The sequence below is a fragment of the Mytilus californianus genome, unplaced genomic scaffold (assembly GCF_021869535.1).
Source record: "Mytilus californianus isolate M0D057914Y unplaced genomic scaffold, xbMytCali1.0.p SCAF_12, whole genome shotgun sequence".
NCBI classification, from domain to species: domain Eukaryota; kingdom Metazoa; phylum Mollusca; class Bivalvia; order Mytilida; family Mytilidae; genus Mytilus; species Mytilus californianus.
In genome coordinates, this window is record NW_026262604.1 from 36,630,031 (window position 1) to 36,654,844 (window position 24,814).

General features: G+C 34.6%; 1 protein-coding gene and 1 long non-coding RNA gene across 2 annotated transcripts in view; one reads left to right on the forward strand and one right to left on the reverse strand.

Moving 5' to 3' along the window:
- The window catches only part of LOC127721754 (uncharacterized), a 45,820-nt gene extending 29,543 nt beyond the window's left edge, over window positions 1-16,277 (forward strand). Inside the window, exons 16-19 of the mRNA XM_052228555.1 lie at window positions 7,770-7,895; window positions 8,718-8,813; window positions 12,702-12,790; window positions 15,127-16,277. Of these exons, the coding sequence (XP_052084515.1) occupies window positions 7,770-7,895; window positions 8,718-8,813; window positions 12,702-12,790; window positions 15,127-15,271 (456 nt within the window). The 3' untranslated portion in view covers window positions 15,272-16,277. The remainder of the gene's footprint in view (window positions 1-7,769; window positions 7,896-8,717; window positions 8,814-12,701; window positions 12,791-15,126) is intronic.
- LOC127721765 (uncharacterized) lies at window positions 16,269-18,555 on the reverse strand. Its single transcript, XR_007991439.1, has 3 exons — window positions 16,479-18,555; window positions 16,347-16,379; window positions 16,269-16,313 (listed from the first exon to the last, which is right to left on the reverse strand). It is a non-coding gene; the product is annotated as an uncharacterized LOC127721765 (long non-coding RNA).
- Between the last annotated feature and the right edge of the window lie 6,259 nt (window positions 18,556-24,814).

Genomic DNA, 24,814 nt, shown 5'->3' on the forward strand with positions numbered 1-24,814 from the left:
ATGAAAATTTATTAAATTTTAATCATGCAAAGTATAATTTCTTGGCACCATGAAGCCATTTAAGTACTAATCCACTTTGACATTTTGTTTCCATAACAATTATTTGATCATTATTGATATTTATTGAATAAATGTTAATAACAAAGTTGCTTTATATATAATAATTCAAGAAAAAAAAACAAAAAAAAATATTTTTAAAATTAGTGTTTTCTTGTTCAAAGAAAAATAAATTTAAAACTGAATTGTGACTTTTTGTCCTGTGACTTTCTGTCCTACATTCTTCTTGTCAGTTAAGACTGACATATATGTCTCTGGTATATAGTGGGTTTATGAATGAATGATAAGTCTTGCAAAGGTACAAGATATAAAGCACATTGAAAATTGATTCCGCCGATCTGTCTCCATTCAAAAAAGGAAAGTTGACGTTAGATTGATTCTGTTATTTTTTTAAACATCGTTGTGATATTTTTATTAACAAGAAAAATGGATTATTAATACACAGCATGTTGACATGTATCATCGCACATGCATTACCTGTCCTTATTGCCGATTGGGTATTTTATTTCAGCTTATATCTATTAATAACAACCAATGATATAAGGAATTCCCTACTGGCCACTCTTGACATCTCGCTCTCTAATTGCTTTGTGAGATGTGGGAAGGGAACCAATCAGAACAAGGCCCTTATTTCAAATTATCCAATCGGCAGAGATAATTAATTAATTATCATCCTTTCGTTTTAATTACTGCGCGCCTCATTTAGGCATTCTAGATAATACAACTGCATGAAGCAGACGCATTGCAATTTGGCATTAGCGAATTTAAAATATATATATATATTGTCTTTAAACATCGAAAAATTTTACGGGAAAAATTGGTTTAAATCCTTGGAAATGGATATTTCGGCAACGTTGTTAAAACCAGTGAAAGTATAGAGAACTTTTGTCTGAATAGCTGAATTCCCGAGAATGATATTTAACAGTGATACACTGTAGACTTTTGTGCACATTCCGGCGATGGAATTTATTGAGATCTGCTGTTGACGTGTGTAATCCTTGCATACCGTGTTCTGGTGATGGAATTTATTGCGTTTCCCTGTAGACTTTTGTAGTTTTTATCCTGCACGCTCCGGCGACGGAATTATCCGAGTCAGAAATGCTCTGCTTTAAACTTTTTTAACATTTGTACCAAATAGTATATTTGCGACTATAGGCGATATGGCGAGCGACAGTGAAGGCGAAGTAGATTTTCCACGTAATGTCGAGCAGGTACAGATGTGGGCATCCACAATGAAGCTGAATCCAAACACAGCTTCCGAATTAATTAGACTTGGCTTCGATTCTATGGAAGCGATTTCATTGATTGAAAAAGAGGATATGCCAGCTTTTAATATTCCGCTTGGGCAGCAAAAAGTGTTGATACGAGCAGTTGGAAAAACTTTCAAGGACGGTCGCGCTGAAGCTGGGAATATGGCGGACACGCACCCTTACGGAAATGAAAACGAGGCTACACAGAGAACTTCCGCTAGGATACAAAATGGCGGCACCAGCAACCAAGATGGCGACGGTGTAAACAACAAAGATGGCGACGATGTAAACAACAAAGATGGCGGCGCCCATACGTCAAACCCCCGATCGGAGGATGCCTATGTGCAAGAGATCCTAAAGATGATGTCGAGGGAGAAGAACATTACAGGACAATTTGTGAATGACTCTCATAATTCTTCCACAGGTAGAGACAATTTGCTGGTCAATGACATTTACTCATGGAAAGACCCTCAAATATTTTTAAAGTCTACAAATTTTGATCCTAATGTGAATTTCTTTGATATAACTGATTTTGTACCTAATACTTTAGGGGGGCACTCAGAATCAGAGGAATTAGTTTCGGAATCGTCAGGGGGCAAATTAGTTTTCAAATCGGGGCCTGTCAAGCCTAAATTAGAAACATTGTCGGTAACACAATGGTCTATGGCTAATTTGTCCATAATGCATAAGTTGATAGCTATAGGAGAGTTACAATCATCCCAAGTTATGGATTATTTATCTTATACTATGCGCATTTATCTTTTTCTTTCGAGCTGTGAGTTGGTGTCTATTTTTTTCCTTGATCGGGAATACCGACGCCTGCAAAAGCAACACCAATTTAGATGGGGTACAGACATTCCCCATCTCCATTCTGTATTTTTGAGGCCAAAGTTTTTGCAGAGTCAGAATTCCCACATTGCACCTCAAACTCAGAGCTCGAAAGTAATGGCTAATAAACATGCAGTTACATATGCTTCTCATTCTCCGGGGGGGGGGGATGATTTGCAAGAAATTCAATAGTCGTAGAGGCTGTTTTATGCCACACTGTAAGTTTGAGCATTCATGTGCTATACCTGCATGTGCTGAAAAGCACCCAGCATTTCAGCATACAAAAAACTAGATACAATGGTGAAGCCTACGCGTGCTCTTGATCTAATTTCATGGACTAATGAGTTAAGTGATGATTTTGACAAAGAATTTTTGTTATTTGGCATAGAACATGGATTTGACATTGTCACTGATGTCCCCCTACCAGAGAATGTACGCTCCAAAAATCATCCTTCTGCAAAGCCTAGTAGCCCTTTTTACAAACAGGCACATAAACAAATTTTAACAGAAATTGATAACGGAAACTATATTTTTGTCAATTCCCCCCCCAAAATTATCAGTCCGCTTGGGGTTATCCCTAAATCTGATGGCGGAGTTCGAATTATTCATGATTGTAGCAGACCAATAGGTTTTGCAGTAAATGATTTTGCAGGAGAATTTGATAAACAAAAATTTCAAACAGTAGATGATGCATGCAAGTTAGTTTCAAAAAATTTTTATATGTCAAAAGTGGACCTAAAGGCCGCTTACAGATCTGTCAAAATAAGTGAACAAAGTAGAGAGGTCACTGGGCTTACATGGACTTTTCCTGATGGTCATGATTATACTTTCATAGATAAAAAACTTCCGTTTGGATCAAAATTAGCACCTGGTATTTTTCATAGATTATCTCAGGCAATTCGAAGAATGATGTCACGTAGAGGCTTCACCATTGTGGCATATTTAGATGATTTTTTTATTTGCGAGAAGACAAAGAAGCGCTGCGCTCAGGCGTTAGCAATTTTAATTGCGCTGCTCAGGAAGTTAGGTTTTTGTATCAGCTGGTCTAAAGTAACAGACCCCTGCCAACAGATTGTATTTTTAGGGGTTGAGATAGATTCTACTACTTTAGAAACTAGACTTCCTATTGCAAAATTGCATGATTTGAAATCAGAATTAGCTGAATTTTTATTGCGTAAGCGTGCTTCAAAAAAGCAATTGCAATCTTTAGCGGGAAAGCTTAATTGGGCGTCTGCTGTGGTTCGAGGCGGGAGAGTTTTTCTCCGTAGAATTATAAACGGCATCATGCGATTAAAGCTAGATTGGCATAAATTGCGTCTGACAGGCGAAATATTGCAAGATATAAAGTGGTGGCATAACTTTATTTCAACTTTTAATGGGAAGTCAATTTTACTTTCAAAGGTTCCTATCACCTCTGTAGCTACTGATGCTTGTAAATCAGGTGGAGGGGGTGTCTATCAAAATGATTGGTTTTATGTAAATTGGGCAGAAGATCACCCCTTTGCTTTGAAACTTCACATAAATGAATTAGAGGCTTTCTCAGTGGCGTTAGCAGTAAAGCGATGGGCCCCATATTGGCGTGGTCAGCGTATTATAGTTCATTGCGATAATGCGGTAACTGTAAGTTGCATTAATAAAGGTACATCAAAAAATGCTATTTTGATGTCCTTTTTGCGTGAGCTCTTTTGGTTATCAGCAACATATAATTTTCACTTGATAGCTAAGCATGTTCCAGGCAAAACGAATATACTAGCAGACTGTATTTCACGGATGCATGATCTACCTTTCTGTGAACAATTTTTGCGTGATTATGTTCGACCGCCACTGTATTTACAGGATCTTGTTAGGCACATGTCTAGTAATGCCCTTCGTTTTCTTTTATTTAGGCTCACTGGTATCGAGGGAGGTGAGATCACTGGATAGTATTGTTGCTAACTTTAGATGTCATACTTATGCTGAATCTACCAAAATGACATATTTAAACTATTTCAAGTCATACGCAGAATTTTGTAGAAGATTAAATATTACCCTTGTTCCATTAAGTCCTATGAATTTAGCCAGATATGTAGCCTATTTATCTTCAAGGTTACAATTTAATTCCATAACAAATTATTTGTCAATTGTGCGGTTGCTACATTTAGAATCAGGAGTTGCATCTCCGATAGATTCCTTTTTTATGGAGTCAGTACTCAAGGGTGCTAAACGTGTGTTAGGTGCTGCCATACATAGAAAATTGCCTATTACACCAAAAATTTTGAATGAGATATTTACTTTACTGTCAGTCAGCAGTAGTAAGGACTTGTGTTTTTGGGCAGCCTGCTTAGTGGCTTTTTTCTCCTTTTTAAGGAAGTCAAATTTGTTTGCCCCTTCAATTTCAGCTTTTGATCCTTTGCGACATTTTACTCGTGAGGAAATCCATTTTCACTCAGATGGTGTCTGTTTAAAAGTACGCAAAACCAAAACAATTCAATTTTCAGAGCGTATATTAGAAATTCCCCTTCCTAGAGTGAAGAATTCTCATTTATGTCCCTCTAAGGCGCTTCTTTTTTCAATTTTAAACAGGTGCCAGCAGTGTCAGCCCCCTCACCTGTCTTCCTGTATTTAGTACAAGGCAAGGTTACCCCTCTTACATATACAGCCTTTGTAAAAATGCTAAAACAGAACTTATCTAGGTTGGGTTATGACAGCAGCAAATATTCGGGACATAGTTTTCGCAGAGGAGGGGCCTCCTTTGCCTTAGAATGTGGGGTTCCAGCTGATCTCATACAATCACAGGGTGATTGGAAATCTAATGCATACAAATCATACTTGGATCCTTCTTTTGCACACAGACAGGAAGTCATGAACAAATTTGCAGTTGCCCTGGGGAAATAATAAACCATTTAACCTACCTTCTACTGGTTACACCACACATGTTTGGGAAGTTTGGAATACCACAGATTATTAATTAATTAATTTGTGTATTGTTTTCAAACTGTACTGTTGTTTGTGTTTTATTAATATGAAATTTAAGCATTAAACTGTGGTTCTTTTCCCAAACATGTCTTTGTTTTACACTAGTAACCATCTGGATTCACAGGTTTCCTGACTGGATTCCGATCAGAGTTAGACATTAACATGCATCTGATCTGAGACTGGTCTAGATTCCAACAGCATATATACACATACACACTATACACATACACAGGGGGGAGGGAAATGGGTGGGGCCGTTTTCAAAGTGATGTGGATTAATGTGATATTTTTATTAACAAGAAAAATGGATTATTAATACACAGCATGTTGACATGTATCATCGCACATGCATTACCTGTCCTTATTGCCGATTGGGTATTTTATTTCAGCTTATATCTATTAATAACAACCAATGATATAAGGAATTCCCTACTGGCCACTCTTGACATCTCGCTCTCTAATTGCTTTGTGAGATGTGGGAAGGGAACCAATCAGAACAAGGCCCTTATTTCAAATTATCCAATCGGCAGAGATAATTAATTAATTATCATCCTTTCGTTTTAATTACTGCGCGCCTCATTTAGGCATTCTAGATAATACAACTGCATGAAGCAGACGCATTGCAATTTGGCATTAGCGAATTTAAAATCCCATCCTCACCCACCCTATTTTATTTTTAATTTTTATTGAGATGTTTAGGTTGCTTCATCAACTAATTATAGATATATAATTGATTTAATTTAACTGTATATTTTATAGATGTGTAGAGTAGATTATATTACAAGAACACACAGTTTTGGTTTCATATTATAAATGTAATATTCCCTTGAGTGGAATACCACAGATTATTAATTAATTGATTTGTGTATTGTTTTCAAACTGTACTGTTGTTTGTGTTTTATTAATATGAAATTTAAGCATTAAACTGTGGTTCTTTTCCCAAACATGTCTTTGTTTTACACTAGTAACCATCTGGATTCACAGGTTTCCTGACTGGATTCCGATCAGAGTTAGACATTAACATGCATCTGATCTGAGACTGGTCTAGATTCCAACAGCATATATACACATACACACTATACACATACACAGGGGGGAGGGAAATGGGTGGGGCCGTTTTCAAAGTGATGTGGATTAATGGTCAAATAGCTAAAGTATGTATACGTTGTGAGATTTTAAATATTTTAATAAGGGCATTCCCGATTAGGTAAATGCAGATCGCTGTGGACGGACCAAGCTATATTAATCATGTAACCGCGATAATTTTCTCTAAACATTGAAATATTCAAGGTTAATACCCATGATAATTTGAAAAAGTAAGTACAGTGTATGGTTTATACGCTCATTTTCGTGGGCCATTTTTATTTATAAAATTATTTAATTGAAAGTTATTCAGAATTTCGATGTTACAACAAATACTCACCTTTCTATTTTAAAATTAAGCTTACGCAAAATATAAAAGATATACATGTATATAACGGCGATTCAGGTATTTTGCTACCATATTCCTCCCAAAATATTTAATGTTTTTATCATTCATACGAAATGTTGTTCACACCTGTAACGGTGAGCCGTGTTGGCTAAAATTCACTGAGTGAAGATCAAAAGAATAGAATTACAGAATGCTAATCTTTTAATTACCTTGAATTTAACCACGCATTCAACAGGTAGTCACTAAGTGTCACAGTACAATACACATTGTATTTTCACAGTACTTGTGGGAAATGTTTGCTAGACTGAAGTAAAAGCCTTCAGGTGAGAATACAAACATGCATTTGTAAAACAAAATCAGTTATATATGTTTGTTCAAAATATCCGTCGGAAAAAAAAATCATAAAAATATATTCTATTGTATGATTTACTTTTATTACTATAATCATATCAGAAATCCTTTAAATATAAATCGTACATTTTAATTTTGAAAGTTGCACGGCTGATCACTTTACTTTCTTAATTATTAGTTGGTTAATAGCTACGCCAAAAGTCGTCGATGCGCTTTAAATCGCGTTATTAGATGATTAACGAACAAGACTTATAATGAGATTTATTCACTCCCGGCATGCAAAAAGACTTAAACTACGTCACATAAGTCAGGAAGTTGGAATAAATTAAATTATTAATTCCCAATTTTCTTCTTTATTAGTGTTCATATCCAGATAAAACTTGGTAAATATGTTTTTTATGGTATTATGAACATAATAAGATGAAAAGTAAAAAATCACGAATTTTCCCTTTAAGTGGGGTACAATTTTGTGGTTTTGTCTTTAAAGTTGATTTCATCAGGATTAATGAAAAAAAAAAGAACTCAAGGAAAATTAGATTTATATGGTTGATAATAAATATTTATAAAGTATTGATAAATAGTACATGACATTGTTAGCAAGAACCCCCAGATAAACCTTATTGAAAATTGATTAGATATAAGAATAAGAAGTTGACAACTATAGGTCACTGTACAGCCTTTAACAAGGAGCAAGACCAATGCTGCATAGTAAGCTATAAATAGATATTAGAATAAGAAGTTGACAACTATAGGTCACCGTACAGCCTTTAACAAGGAGCAAGACCAATACTGCATAGTTAGCTATAAAAGGCCCCTTATTGACAAATGTAAAACAATTCAACAAGAAAAGTGACGAAAATAACTCCATTTGATATTAGTATACTTACTAAATTTCAGCTTGAAGCAAAGAGATCAAAAGCTTTGTATCTAAGTAACTTGCCTGGTAACACAACACAGCAGAAAATGGATGCTATGTTTGAAATGGATGCTGATTGTAATTTGGATGAAGTTTGTCTGATGAAGGTATGATATAAGAATGGTGAAATATGTCATAAGATTTTAGTGATAAAAAAAAAAATCTTGATAGATACCAAGCTTATAAGTTTGTACTCCAGACACCACTTTCCCCTACAAAAGACTCATCAGTGATGCTTGAAAAAAAAGATGTAAAAGGCCAAATAAGGTACAAAGTTGATAGCATTAATGAATAAAAATAATAACATTTATCAAAATATATATACCGGTACCTTGGAGGAGGAATTCTGAACAATTCAAAAATTAAAACAGTTAATTTATAAAAATGCCCATTATCATTATCAATTTGATCTTGCATGGTGTTCTGTAATATAACACACCATATGTTAAAGTTTTCACATTCAGTAGGTTGGTGTTAACTGCTTAGAGCTTGTTTAGTGTATCATGGATAAAAATTTAGACATTTGATTTTAGGGAAATATTTATTTAGTAATAATTACATGTTCATATATGTTTCAATAAAAATCCTTAATTTTGATAGGCTGACAACAATCCTGAGAGACTCCATGATCAAATTTTATTACTGTATAAGATACAACATCTATGACCTCACTTCCTATCAGTGACAATGTTAGAATAGCGCATTGAAAAACTCACAATTAAAAGAATGAGTTTGAACACATCACATGGTAGGTGAGCTTGACTCTGCAATCTTCAATGAGAAGGGTTGTCAGATACCTGCTGAAAGTTTGAAGTTCTTTTCAGGCACTCCAGCTTCCTCCATAAAAAACTACCACAACCAAATAATTAATAGTCCTTAAAGTGGCATTAAATACTAATCAGTTAATCAATCTTTTTTTCTGTTTGTAGGACCCTGTAACTAGGAGTATAAATGGTACAGGTTGGGTTACAATGGTGGATGATCAGTCTGTACAGAAAGCTTTAAACTTTTTTCATTCTGGAGAGGTGAGTTCATTTTAGAATGTTCGCTACTCTTGTATTTTGACTTTTTGTCAGATATTCGGAATCCTCTTGTTTTATCCATGTAGTGCCATTAAAAGTTTTGCCCGCTAAACCCTACTTTTCTTTTCATATTTTTATAACATATAGTTTAAAAGCCATATTTGAAAATCTTATAAAATCCTTATTATTTTTTCATTGTTATTGAGAAAAAAAGGTGCCAATGTTAAATGTATGAAAAATCTAGAGAGGATCATTTCCCGCCAAATTTTCAATGGCTTATATCTCGAAAAGAAGCACACGGACCCTTCATTTTTTCTGCTTTATTAGTTTGTTTATATACTATCAATTTATAACAGTCTTTTAAAAAGCTTGTTATTTTGAAACAGAGTAGCGAACATCCTTAACTTGCAATTTGCACCTTTGAAAGTCTTTGAATTTAGTAATACTTAAAACCCACATCATTTAAAATCTAAAACCCACATTAATTACAATGATGTGTCAGATTTGTATACCAGTTAAGTATATTGCAAACAATTTAACTCTTGATTTAAGGTGACAAAGTTATTAAGTCCTTACTGGTTGAAGATGGCAGAGTTATTTTATCCTTTTGTTTCTGGGATAGCTAAGAAAACAGTGATGTATAGTTGCAAACTTTCTATGTCCTTAGGTCTCTGTTGTCTCACTCATTAGCAATCATATCATCTTCTTGTTTCCTAATTAAGTCTCCCAAACGAAGTTTGGGAAGACTTATTGTTTTTGCTCAGTTCTGATTATTATTATTATTCTTCTTCTTCTTCTTCTTCTTCTTCTTCCACCGCTTTTAAATTTGAACTTGTCCGCACCCGTTCTCCAAAACCGCTTGTCAGATTAACTTAGGGTTTCACAATATGTTAGACTAACATGTCTAGTGGTGCAATCAGGGTTTTGTTTGTGCAATGGGGTTTATAAAGGGATACTTTGAGGGGCAAAAAGAAAAGAGGGTTTTACTATAGAACCCTATGGAATTTTATTTTTTTAAATTTTCAAATGATTATTAATTGAAAACCGTTTGTGATAGATACAATCTTTTTAATTAAAAATGTTCTAAATGATAAAGCCCATTAAATGAAATACAGGGTTAGTCCCCAGGGGTCACCCCCACCCCCAGCCATTTAAGAAAGTTCTAATACCTTGTAAGTGGTCAAGATCCCCACCCCTAAACCATATATATTTTAGTTTGTTATGCTAAGATGGTTTGAATGATATACAGGGTTAGTCCCCAGGGGTCATCCCGACCCCCTGCCATTTGAGAAAGTTCTAATATCTTGTAAATGGTCGAGATCCCCACCCCTAAACCATATATATTCTGGTTTGTCATGATAAAGCACATCAAATGTAATACAGGGTTAGTCCCCAGGGGTCACCCCCACCCCCTGCCATTTAAGAAAGTTCTAATATCTTGTAATTGGTCGAGATCCCCACCCCTAAACCATATATATTCTGGTTTGTCATGATAAAGCACATCAATTGAAATACAGGGTTAGTCCCCAGGGGTCACCCCCACCCCCTGTCATTTAAGAAAGTTCTAATATCTTGTAAGTGGTCAAGATCCCCACCCCTTAACCATATATATTCTGGTTTGTCATGCTAAGATGGTTTGAATGATATACAGGGTTAGTCCCCAGGGGTCATCCCGACCCCCTGCCATTTGAGAAAGTTCTAATATCTTGTAAATGGTCAAGTTCCCCACACCTAAACCATATATATTCTGGTTTGTCATGATAAAGCACATCAAATGAAATACAGGGTTAGTCCCCAGGGGTCACCCCCAACCCCTGCCATTTAAGAAAGTTCTAATCAAAGTGGTCAAGATCCCCACCCCTAAACCATATATATTTTGGTTTGTCATGCTAAGATGGTTTGAATGATATACAGGGTTAGTCCCCAGGGGTCATCCCGACCCCCTGCCATTTGAGAAAGTTCTAATATCTTGTAAATGTTCAAGATCCCCACCCCTAAACCATATATATTCTGGTTTGTCATGATAAAGCACATCAAATGTAATACAGGGTTAGTCCCCAGGGGTCATCCCCACCCCCTGCCATTTAAGAAAGTTCTCATATCTTGTAAGTGGTCAAGATCCCCTACCCTAAACCATATATATTCTGGTTTGTCATGCTAAGATGGTTTGAATGATATACAGGGTTAGTCCCCAGGGGTCATCCCCACCCCCTGCCATTTGAGAAAGTTCTTATATCTTGTAAATGGTCAAGTTCCCCACACCTAAACCATATATATTCTGGTTTGTCATGATAAAGCACATCAAATGAAATACAGGGTTAGTCCCCAGGGGTCACCCCCACCCCCTGCCATTTAAGAAAGTTCTAATATCTTGTAAGTGGTCAAGATCCCCACCCCTAAACCATATATATTCTGGTTTGTCATGCTAAGATGGTTTGAATGATATACAGGGTTAGTCCCCAGGGGTCATCCCCACCCCTGCCATTTGAGAAAGTTCTAATATCTTGTAAATGGTCGAGATCCCCACCCCTAAACCATATATATTCCTATTTGTCATGTCTCGAACATTTGAATGACGTATACGGTCAGTCCCCAGGGGTTCCCCCACCCCCAATGTTCTTATATCTTGTAAATGGTTGAGATCCCCATCCCTAAACTATATATATTCCTGTTCGTCATGTAATGAACATTTGAATGACGTATAGGGTCAGTCCCCAGGGGTTCCTCCCCACCCCCAATGTTCTAGTATCTTGTAAATGGTCGAGATCCCCACCCCTAAACCATATATATTCTGGTTTGTCATGCCAAGATGATTTGAATGATATACAAGGTTAGTCCCCAGGCATCACTAATGCATATAACTTTACTGGACCAAACCAATTTTCACTGGATGTTGCCCAATGTCAGGCGACCCTGGGAATTACGAATTATGGGAGCTTCGTTTGGGAGACTTCGTAACAGCATCCTGTTACAATCATTTCTTGTTACCCTTTTGGGATTTTTACTGTATACAACTATCCAATCTAAAATGCATAGTCCAGGATAATTGGTAGCAAGAGTTATGAAAAACATTCTATATCTTTTGTCTTGCCAAGCGATGAAAGTCTCAAAATGCTAGATGTATAGATAACTACTGGCAGCTGCAGCTTAAACTATTTGTATATAGATATATTTTTCAGAATGTAGAAGATCTAGCTGCTCCATACCTTGTATACACTTATTTTTATCAGTTTCTGTCTGTAATACACTGTATGTCCATTGTCCTTGACCTATTTTTCATGGTTCAGCTACTGCTTAAAAAAGAATAAGTTTTATTTTTGTGTGAAATACTGACTCATTAAGAGTAATAGGATAATAAGATTTGGTAAATAGATTCTTTACAAGGTCATCATGTCTGTCAGACATGGTCCTCCTGACTTTGACTTCATTTCTGATAAATGAAAATTTACTTTGTTTCACGGTTCCTTATTCAATGTTTTCTTCGTTATGTTAATTTACTCTATACTATAAGCAATAGGTCAACTATATTTATTGTATTTATTTATCTGTAAGGGTTCATCTGACTTTGACCTAATTTATATTATTAATTTATAATCTAAAGTTTATGTGATACTTGTAGTAAACCCTTAATGTTTTATTGGTCAATGTTAATTTTCATGGTTTTGTCAATTAATCAGATACTAATGTCTATATTTGGCATATGGAATGATTGTAAGGTAAACATATCTGTCTGGAAGAGTTCATCTGACCTTGATCTGACCTTGATCTCATTTACATTGATCATTAATAATCTTTAAGTTTGTGTGATACTTGTACTTAAACCTTCATATTGCTCACTTTCAACATAAAGTCAAGTATGTGCACTTTTGTAATAATGATATATCTTTCCAGGCAAAAGTATTTGGTCAGCCTTTCAAGATCTCTAAAATTAACATTAAAGTAGATGATGAAGCAAACTCATTAGCAGAAGCTCAGGCAAAGTAAGTTTTGTATGATATGTGTTGTACTAGACACCTTTCAGCACTTAATTATTGTTCTACAGGTGGTCAACTCAATTTTAATTTGTCATTTTACCATTCTGTGAGAACTTTTGATAAAAAATTAAAGAAATTACCCAGAAGTCAAAACTATTTTTTTGTGTAGGAAAAAAAAACCAGATGAGAATTTAGTTATTTTTTTGACAAAAGTTTATATTTGACAATTTTAAGAGGTTTGTTTTTATCTTGGGCACTGAATAATGTATTCTCCACGTAAAACAGGAACTTTAGTAATTTTCTTTCTCAAACTTCTAGGTCTGCTGTACTATGATCTAAGTTTTGTTTTCTTGGAAACAAAAGATTTCAAAACCTCAAGTACATATATTTTAATGGTAGCTAGGTTTAAGCTCTAATTAGATTGAAGCATTTGCATTGCTGCTTGAAAAAAAAATATTGCATATAATTGTTCAAAGTCCAGGGGTTCAAATTAGCGGTGGTCCGAGGTCCGTGACCTTCCACTGTTGCAATCGGACTTTCGTTTTGGTTACTAGCTACACCCGACGGACCTTCGATTTTAAAGGAAATAAAATAATCTGAATAATCCAGTCGTTATATTACGCTCCCTATCGATCACTACATTACCTCTGGAGGACAATGACCGTAAGGGGGCGCTGTAATTATTCGAGTTAGAAATAAAAATGATATTTGCTTTTAATCATCTGTATCGTCATTTTTAAGCCATATTATTATTGAAATTGAGATAAAAAAAATGTTTCATCCCTGACCTTGCCGACAAGTGATAAAAGTTATTTTTAATAGAAAATGAAAGGATATGGAGTAAATGTACATGGGACAACATCGCACACAATACATAGAAAACATGGAAAATTATCAATGAACAGGGCTTTTATTCCTGTTCTTCATTTTGACAGTTGATGTAGGGTCTTCAACAATGAACGAATCATTCATACCCTACAACAAGGCCAAGACGGCCCCTAGCGTCGACTTAGGCAGTACTATTGATAAAAATAAACCACAGTTCACCTGCTTGCTCCCCACCCTCCTCGGAGTGCCAACTTGTGCGATGCTTGTGTACGACGGTTCTCCAGTTGAAAGCACCAGGGATACAAGAAAAGTGCAGTAGTTTTGAATGACATCGATCGCCGCTAAAATATGCCTTGAAGTTACACATGTCGGGAGCGGTCAATGAATTACATAATTTATAATTACGGGAGAGGTTTTTTCAACATACATTTGTCATACATTGCCCAACAAAAGACCAATAATTTCGAAACAACAAATGATAGACAATACATCTAAAACTAAAAAACAAATGATAGACAGCACGGGGCACATCGAAATATATGTAAGAAAACCTAGCAGTTTAAAATAGTATGAAAGGGCAATTTAATATACAAAACCGATGACCAGACCAGTATTTTGAAGAAATTTAACCAGACATGAAATTTTGACGGTGTATTAATATGAAAAATTCTCACATGAACAAGCACACCATAACTGTAAATATTATAAGAGCATACACCTCAGGCACGGGGAAACCTTGTATTTCTTGGAAACACAAGGTTATAAATAGTTGCAAGAAGCCACGTGACAAATCATTTAATAATTTAGACATTTTTGAACAAAATGAGTCGGTTTAACTTTGTGAATGGTTAAATTATATAGTCAATCACAATGTAATGAATTGTATAATATGTGAAAAATTTAGTGACAGACCTAGATAAGAAATGTATTGATCTGAGATGAAACTTGTTAAGAATGATTGGCGATCAAAATTGTGTCCAACTGTTTTGTCAGATCTATTATTCATAATATTTCACACTGAAGATATAGCATCATTTGATCCGGTCCCGGCTATTGAAATGTGGAACATTTCTGGACAGCGCTCCAGACGACCCAGTCAGGCACCCTATGGTCGTCGTGAGGATTGTGATGATGTGGAAGACAATGTTGACATTTGTTCTGTCCTTGATCCTGATTTTGATAAAGAAAATCATTGAGCTTATCAAAGCCCTTATCAAAATCAGGATCAAGACTCTCTCTTTTTCTTGTCTAACTTGTGTAAAAGAAAGCATGAAAATAAAAGTAAACATCTATCATTTATATTAGAGTTTGTCAAATGAATGTCATTTTTGCAGTACCAGTAGATTTGGAGCCGGACCAGTATATTTTTCAGTTCACTGGTCCGGCTGGCCAGTACACAAAAAAGCTTAAATTCGACCCCTGATTCAAGGCCACCATTTTTTTGGCAAATGTGAATCTGCCCCTTTTTTAATATACAGAAACAAAAAGGTTGTGATTTATATACTGTATTACAGAGAGGACTTTGAGTTGAGACAGAAACAAAAACAACAAGAGGCTAAAGAATACAGATCTATGATTCAAAGAACCACTGAAGAATCCTGGAAACGTCATGCCTATAGACTAGCTCATCCTGCTTACGCTGATGGAAGAATATGGTGACAACCTGCAATGATGCATACTTTATATACTAATAAATTAAAACATATCTAAAATATGTAATCTTCTACAGTTGTGAACATTCACGGTCCTACTTCTTGTTGATACTTACATTACAGGTCATACTAATTTTGCCCTTTCAACCAATCAATGGTTGAGTGAGTAACACTTTTATACGTCTCCTGTGCCCACTCTTTTAAGTGGACATGATATTTCTTTTTTTTATGCCCTTACTGCAGCCGTGGGTCCGTCACCAAATTGTTTTCTGTTTTCTAACTTGAGATTGCCTCAACCAAATGTCATGCAACTTATGTACAATGCTTATGTTTTGATCAAGATTGAATTAAAGTTTCACCTGCTCAAACAATTGATTGGTTGAAATGACAAAATTCCTGTGTCACCACTTATACTGTTCTAGAGTTATGCCACTTTACAAATTGGAAAATTGCTGTATTCATTTCTGTTCTGTAACTTAGGTTTGCCTCAACCAAATGGTATGATACACAATGCTTAATATTACCACTAAACCCAGATCAGTTTGGAATTTGGGTGTTGTCACTTTTACAGTTCTTAAGTTATGTCCCTTTATAATGTTATAATCAAGTGGGGTCATCATCTGTGGCCAATGGACATATTCTCTAATTTTTCTTAATAATAAGACTTTATTATTCGTTACCTTGCAAAAGTACGAAGTTTTAAGCTATTGTATTAATTGTTTTGACTGGATCTTATGTTCAGTTTGAGTGGACAAAGGAAAAACCATCTGAATTGTATATTGAATTATAGTCATTTCGTACCTTAACCATTTCGTACCCTGACCATTTTGTACCTTGACCATTTCCTACCTCATGGAATTTTAACATGTATATCATTTTGTACCTCATGGAAAATTTATATGTATACCATTTTGTACCTAATGAAAGTTTATATGTTTGCCATTTCGTACCTAATGAAAGTTTATATGTATGCCATTTCGTACCTCATGAAAGTTTATATGTATGCCATTTCGTACCTAATGAAAGTTTATATGTTTGCCATTTCGTACCTCATGAAAGTTTATATGTATGCCATTTCGTACCTAATGAAAGTTTATATGTTTGCCATTTCATACCTCATGAAAGTTTATATGTATGCCATTTCAAACCTCATGAAAGTTTATATGTATGCCATTTCGTACCTCATGAAAGTTTATATGTATGCCATTTCGTACCTAATGAAAGTTTATATGTATGCCATTTCGTACCTCATGCAAGATTTAAATGTAAACCAAATCATACCTCATGGAAAACTTATATGTTCCTGATTTCTTGATAAAAACTGTCTCATTGATGTGCACCATTCGTTACCTTATGGAAGAATTATATGTATACCATTTTGTTCCTCATGGAATGTATATATAATTTTTTTTTTAATTTCTGGAATTAAAAAAGCCATAGCAAGTTCTTTGATTGGTAACATATGGTGCAAATTTTTATGCAAACATTTTTATTCATTGCCTCTTCTTGTGTGAGTATCAGCTTGTGCCCCTTTTCACTGCATTTCCTGACAAAAACAACTGTTAATAACTATAAAAACAGTTGCAGAGAATTATTACTTTTTTGGTTAATTAACCTCATATTTTAAGAGTTGAAAAAATAATTAAAGTTCAATCCTGCAAACAAACAAAGTGTAATTAAAACTATTTCAATTTACAAATGCTGCCTAATCAAACCGATCATGGGTCTTTATAAAATTTCTATGGCTGAATGCAATTTATATATATGTTATGATTAAAAAAAAATCATCCCAAAATGTTTTACATCTTAAAAATAATTAGAACTTCTAAAAATATATGATAGAAAATGGTAAACATGCATATAGTCCATGAGGTACGAAATGGTAGATGAATTTTGCGGGAATTGCCCATAGGGTACGAAATTGTTTTTACTGAAGGTACGAAATGGTAAATGTTGGGTACGAAATGGTAATTTTGGGTACGAAATGACTTGCTACCGTGTATATTTTGACAGTGCCCATTGTCGTGTTTTTTTCTTTAGACTGTTTATGACATCTTTACACTAAATCCATTGGATGTGTACTGAATGAGATAGCTTTCAGTATCTGCGAGTAATCTTAGATTAGTACTTTGTTTCATTAGTCTTTTTGTTTGTTTTGTGGTAAGTCAAAGACTTTTCCAACTGATTTTTTCTGATTTCACTTATGGCGTGTTACACTACTACCCTCTAGTCATGGGAGGGTTGAGCACTCACAAGCATGTTAAACCTTGTCACATTCTGTATATGCTTGTCCCAAGTCAGGATCCTGTTATTCATTGTCATTGGTCACTGTATTTTATATTGAATTTTGTTTATTGGTTTGTACAAATTCAGACCATTTTACTTGGTCAAATGTGATGAAATTGACAAAACCTTTTTTACTATAAGTCTAGGTTGCCTTAAAGTTATAGTATTATTGCTTTATTTTTTTTATTATTTATGCTTGTTGAAATGTTTCTTCATGTTATTGTTTACCTTAGTTTAGTAATGTTAAAAATTGCATTATATTTTATTGTTAAATTGTCTGTGATATTATGTATTTAAAGGTTGCAAAATAAATACAGAACTCCTACAACACTTTGAGTTTATATGCTCTAGAAGTGAGGGTTATTCCCCAATCACCTTGTCATTTATTCAACGATTTTTATCACACTTTTCTTAGGTACTAGTGGATGGGATGACTTCCTATTCAATAAGAAGTTTGACACCGATTAGTTTTAAGCTGTGTGTACTATTTAATGCTCTCAAACACCGACCTCCTTTTTCCTATATTTTTAATTATTAATAAGGTCTTTGGAATGAAAGAAGAAAATGACTTTATATTTGGTTAACAACATTCTGTTTTCAAATACTTGAATGCAATATGTTCCAATGTAAAAAAGTCAAGAAAAGATTTTATTCTCATTCAGTCATTTTACTCATTGTTGAAGACGGTACAGTTGTATACAATTGCTTACATACACATCATTTGAACTTTGGTGGATAGTTGTCTAATAGGCAATCATATATCATCTCCTTATTTTTTTATGTCATATGTGTATGTTTAAGTTAAGTTTTAAATTCATGCCTTTTAGGACTGAAACTTAAAGAATTTATTGCATTTCATTTATTTTGTAGAGCAAACCAGTATTTTGTTGATATTTCTTTATATACCATGTTAAATATATGAACTTGTATTTGTGCCAAATGACAATAACACATTCATCCATTTAGTTTTGTTTTTAGTGTTATGACATAATAAAATGTAGTATTCATATTTGTTTGAGTTCTTCATGACTTTTGAAAACTTGCATGCAAATGAAAAAAAAGAATAAGGTCATTGAAGGGATAATTTTTCTTTTTTTTCAATAGACCTCAATACTTCTGTGAAAATGGTTAATTTCTCATTTACAGTTTGCAGCATACAGAAAAAAATAACTTGACTGTGACAAAAGTCTTAGAATGCAAGACATACCGATTTTAATTGCGGCGACAGTGTTACATTTTGTAACTATTTGTAAGAAGCTTTATATTTTGCTGGTAGAAGACCTCGATGTTTCATACCTTGTTTGCTGATACCTTATGTTGTGAAGTTATCATCTGTCATATGGTCATTGCCCTTGAACTCATTTTCCTGATTTAGTGGCTGCATAAAAATGAGTGTTTTGTCATGTGAATTACTTTCTTATCATTAGTAATATACTACTTATATTTGTATTTGGTTTCCTTGAGAGTTCTATATATCTGTCGGGCAGGGATCATATGACCTTGATCTCATTCTTATGGTTGATTGGTAAACATTAGGTTTTTCTTGTGGTTTGGTCAGTTTTCCTAGTACTACAAGCAATTATAGAAAGAAAAAGGAATAAGGTACCATTACTTTTTTAAGTGTCTGTATGTTGTACTGTTACACCACTATCCTAGGTTAGGGAGAGGGTCTGGCGCCAGCAGACGTGTTTACTCCTGCCACATCATATATGTGCCTTTACCAAGCCTTTAGTTCTGTGGTAGTAATTGGCTTATATCTCATATTTGTTTTTTTTTAATTATTTCGTTAGTATTCTCAATTGAATGGTATCATATTTTTCATGTCAGGGCCTTTTAAAGCTGACTATACTTTATTGATTTTCTCATTATTGAAGGCCATATGATTGCCTATTATTGCTTGCATCTATTGCATCTGAGCTATGGTAGATAGTTGTCTCATTGCATTGGCAATCATAACGTGTCTCTAGTGACGTTTTGGATTTCAACGAGCATAATCTATGTATTACTAGTAAACCAAGAATTCAAAACCTTTACTAAATTCTCCCATAGATATAATGATTGATTGATTGTTGGTTGCTTAACGTCCAGTGGCAAATATTTCATGCATATTCAGGACGAGAACAAATTAACAATAAAGACAATAGGTAGGTTCTGTAATAGGGGCTTCCGGGATTAAGGTCGGAGAAATTTAGACTGCCACGGGAAATGAGGGTATATTGGATAGGGACAGAAATTTAGCCTTGCAACAGGTCACCTACGGACCCCTCAAAGAGTTGTTACAAGGGTTCTTAACGTGCAAAGAGCGTGGCACTCTCTTTACACGAGGCATCGGATTTAACGTCCCCATTCTGACCGGACGTGGCTGCAAATTTGTACATCCCGCACAGCCAAACGGACGCCCCACTTTAGCAAGGGTTTTACTGCCGGTCGGAGGAAGACCAATGGTGACCATACTTCTATTCCCCAGTCACCCTTGGGGGTTCCATAGATATAAAGATTTGGTTTGCATGTTTGGATGTACCTGTAGAAAACTTATTTCAAACGGAAATAGCACATCCTAAATTTTACGGTGATGTTGTTAACACAACCCGACAATTTAGTTACGACCCGGGTAAACTTATCAATCCTTAAATAAACTTATTCTAAAAATCTTCCTGTTTAACACTGCATTGAAATCTTTCAATATTGTTTTTATTGGAATGAATATTGATTTTGTTATCAGTAAATTTAAACCGTATTAAGTATTATACATATGTACTTGCACTATACTACAATCTGTTGATACCTATGTTATGCATTTGGCATTGCACAAGGTCGTCTTTGATACATGCTTTTTTTATTATTGGTTTTAAACATGTACAGTATCAGGTATCCAGGATCGTGCCCAATACACATTCGCCATATAGTTCCGTTCGCACCCTACTACTTCTTCTGGTAATCTTCTTCCGTCCACGTTGGGACAACCTCAAATGAGTATTGTTCTGTCATCTATATGTACAGTAATCCGTCACCATAGTTAAATCCATCACCAATTTTATATACACCATATATACACTATAGTCATCAGGGTGAAATTAGAACTAAATGTTTGCGGCACACTAGCAATATACTTATTTCTCTATTATAAAATTACATTTGTCTCTTCTTAATGTCTAACGTTCTATATCTAGCTACGTGAAGAGCATAAATCAACTGTCTTGAAATATCTTCTATTCTTTGGAATAATTTGTTATCACTTGTATACCGGGAAAGTAACACGGTGCAATCCAACTTAAGATAATTTGTATTTGGTCATCAGTTGGTATGTCCCTCATTCTAATGTTCAAGAAATCAGAAATAATTTCGTCAATTTGGTTGAGATATCTTTCTCTAATGCATTGAAGAATTTTACATTTAAGTAAAAAATGAGAACGATCTTCGGTATCTATATCACATAGTTTACAGATAGGTGTTTCGTTCAGGTTATATCTTGATCTATGGGATTGTAGAATGTGCGTATCAGTAGTAACCTTCAATTTCACAGATAACCGGACAGCCTCTCTGGTTGGATCACTTGTATTTCCAATGAATAATAAATTATGGCATTTTCCTGGTAAAGTATTCAATGTTCCAAGGTATTTCAAAGATTTATAAGAACAACTCTTTTGTATTAATACATTTTTCCAATAGCGGTCGATCGCTGAACGGACGGATTTCTTCCAAGAGTATTTTGTTGGTGGATCGTTCAGAAGTAAGATTGGTGAATGTAAATCATATTTGAATAGTACTCTCTTGATCGCTATGAACCAGCTATTACTTTCTTCATTTTTTGTGATTAATTGCCTTCTTGCTATTTTCTTTTCCAAATTTTCTTCATTTTGATTACAAATGTTGTTAAATGGGTTTAATGATTTTTGATCAATTTGAGCTTCTATAGGTAGAATGCCAGACAGGATGTAAATACTAGGATCAGGAGCTGATATTGGTAAGGATAAAATTTGTTTTAATATTTTCTTCAGAAACTTTTCCAATTTAAGTAGGTTTTGAGAAGTTGGTAGTATGACTTCGAGACCATATGTTAGGATAGGTTGTACAAAGGTTCTAAATAGTTGAATAGCAGTACTAGGGCAAGTCCATTTTCTCCATGCATACCGGCTGACATTAAGCTGTAGGCAGCTCGTCTTGATTTTGTGATATTCTGTTCAACAGTAGCATCTTGTGTTTTTAGACTGGTTGTTGATCTTAAAATGCCCAAGTGTGGAGATTTTTCTGTAACTGGCATTGTATTGTTATTTATGGATATGCATACTGGAACGTCCGGTTTTGTCCGGTTTGAGGGTTGTACTTGCAGAACTACGCTTTTCAGAGGTTGTAAGAGGTAGTGATGGTCTTCACTGTATTGTGCAGCAATATTCACAAGGTATTGTAGATCATGTGGATTTTCACTAACGATTGCTACGTCGTCGGCACATGCTACTGTATTAATCAGCGTTTCACCAATCTCACATCCAGATGTAGTATTTTCAAATGTATTAAGAAGATCTTCGATATACACCTTATATAGATCAGCACTCAATAGACCGCCTTGTTTAACACCTTATAGAACTGGAAATTTTTCAGTGATTTCGGTTGACTACAAGTTCGCACCCTACACGTTCGCACCCAATTTTTATTCAAATACCAGCTTAATTTATTATATAATTTTTACATGTAAATACCAAAAACAAAATATATATTTTCATGAATAAAATTTTTGGAATTAGGCCAACTGAAATTAATTAGTAGATTTTCATCCAAATGTTTGAAAAAAATGGAGTGGGTGGGTGGATTTTATTTTTTAATTTTTATTTCCGCCGAAAATCCTTTACAATGAGTTCTGCATAAGCAAGGGTAATAATAAGCTTATGTCATGTTTATATAAGGAATTCTACATATTTTTTCAAATTCCTAAATAAATATTTCTGATCGGCAACGACTGTTCTGCACGTAATTGCCGCTTTATAAACCTATTTTAAGTAAATAGCAAAAACAAGGAGAAATGCTCTCTTTTAGACTTACTACATCAAATACGTTTGCTTTCTAAGCTACGGTTTGTAGTGCCCATGCAACACAAGTATTTTGAGTACATTTATGTACATAGTGAAATGAAAACTCAAACTGTTTTGAAAATACTAGGGTTGATGCTTTTAAGATTCTTATGCAAGGTGCAAATTGTTTTAATTTCATTAAATTACAATGTAAAACATGAACTTAACCAAAAGGAAGAAGTTGTTTAATGACTCTATTGAGGGGCTGGGGACAGAATGTGTTTGATGTTTGTCAACAAACAAAAAAAAACGACAGCCTTGGGGTAAATTTAAGGGCTAAGCCTTTCTTTAATACATTTTGTACGTTTGCCGACTTTTTGTACTAAAAAATATATACAACTATAAATCGCACAAGTTAATTCGTGCTGGTGTCAATTTCTTCATTCCAGTCATGTTTTTGTACCAATGCGTTCCACGATTCTTGCGTTTGGATATCATTCACAGTCCAAATTTCCTGGAACAAAGTCATTGTTTAAATAAAATAATTCACGGTTTTCAAATCACTGATATGTGTGCCATACCGCGATTTGAGTTCTTGGATACCGCCTATTATCGTAACCCGAGTATTTCATGTTCTTCCGTAATCAATCTCTATTCTCAGAAGATACTTTTGTCAAAATGGAGCAGCAGAATATGTCGACTTAATCTTTTTGGTTAAATTACTCAAAGAAATACGAAAACCGAAATTTGCAAAAGGAAGTTTTGAATGAAACTAAACTATTGACAGTTACCGATAACGGAAATGAACAAAATCTGGAAATCGTAAATTTTCAAAAATAAAAAAAATCGGGGCGGGACGATTTCGGAGGGGCGGGCGGGGATGAAAATCTATCAATTGATTTTAATTGGCCTTATTACTTTATTTATTTCACTTGACTGGGCGGATTTTAACCCGTTCGGTTATTATAGACCAGTCCATCTATAGACAGGTGTTTTGGGATAAACTCATCAATGAAGTGTCCAGTTATGGTCATTGATCCAGTTAAAATATGATAACACTATAATGTATATTCGCAAAATAAATAATTAGACACAGCTTTTGATTTTCTTGTAAAGCGGAGTTTAAAAACATGTAAAATGGTCACATTTTGGAATTTGTGGATAGGAAAGTAAAACTAAAACGACAGCAGTTGCAAAATCTGCATATGTCGTTATTCTATAATGTTTTGGTGATACTGATAGGTGATTAGAAATCAGAAATAATTATAACGGCAATCATCCTCATCACACACATCTTCAAATAGACTGTCCTTATGCAAATTAAAATGTAAGCTCCGTCCAATCAGTTAAAAACACATTGGTAATAGCTTGATATGAGTAAAACATTGAAAATTTTAAATGAAAAACATGAAAGATAATTTTTTAACAGCTTGGCCCCTTTGATCTCATGTGTGTTTGGACAAGTATGATGCATAAGATGGCTGAATATAACTATCAAAAGGATTTACTGATTGGTAGTGAGTCCAATGGTGTCACACACATGCATTTGTTTATTGAGCACTAATCGTTATTTATTTGTAAACTTAGTTACTAACTTTTTATACAGGCATTTATATTTCAGCTATTACATGTATCTTATATACTCGAGAGCCGCATCAGATGGGGAAGATGGGATTAAAATTTGGAAAATGATTCCAAGGCCCTGCACCCTAATAATCCAATCAGAGTAGGAATCACCAAAAATTACATCAGCAGAAATGCTACATTTCATAAATAGTGAAATTAGTTTAGATGTATCTGCCCTCATAGGCTATTTTCAATCAACAAGCCCTAATAAATTCTCAGCATCCTTTAGAGGTGAACACACAAAAGAGGTTTTCCAAGGTATTTTCAGAGATCAATTCGAGTTTCAAGGGGTTAAATTTAATGTTATACAAGCAGAACCTCTACAATAGGAAAACGAAAAAAGAACAATTAACATAACTTTGTTTGGCATTACATACGAGTTAAAATCAGAATACATAAGAAACAAAATGCAAAAGTATGTAGATATTAGGGAAATAAGATATAACACCTTTAAAGACCTTCCAGACATATCTAGTGGGGTAGTTACTTTTGTAGCCAACAGTATTAAAGAAGGTATACCCAGAAAAAATATATTAATGGGCAGCAGATATCTACTAGATATGAGGGTCAGCCACAAGGCAAAACATGTTTTAATTGCAATGTACACGGACACATATCAACAGACTGTCCGG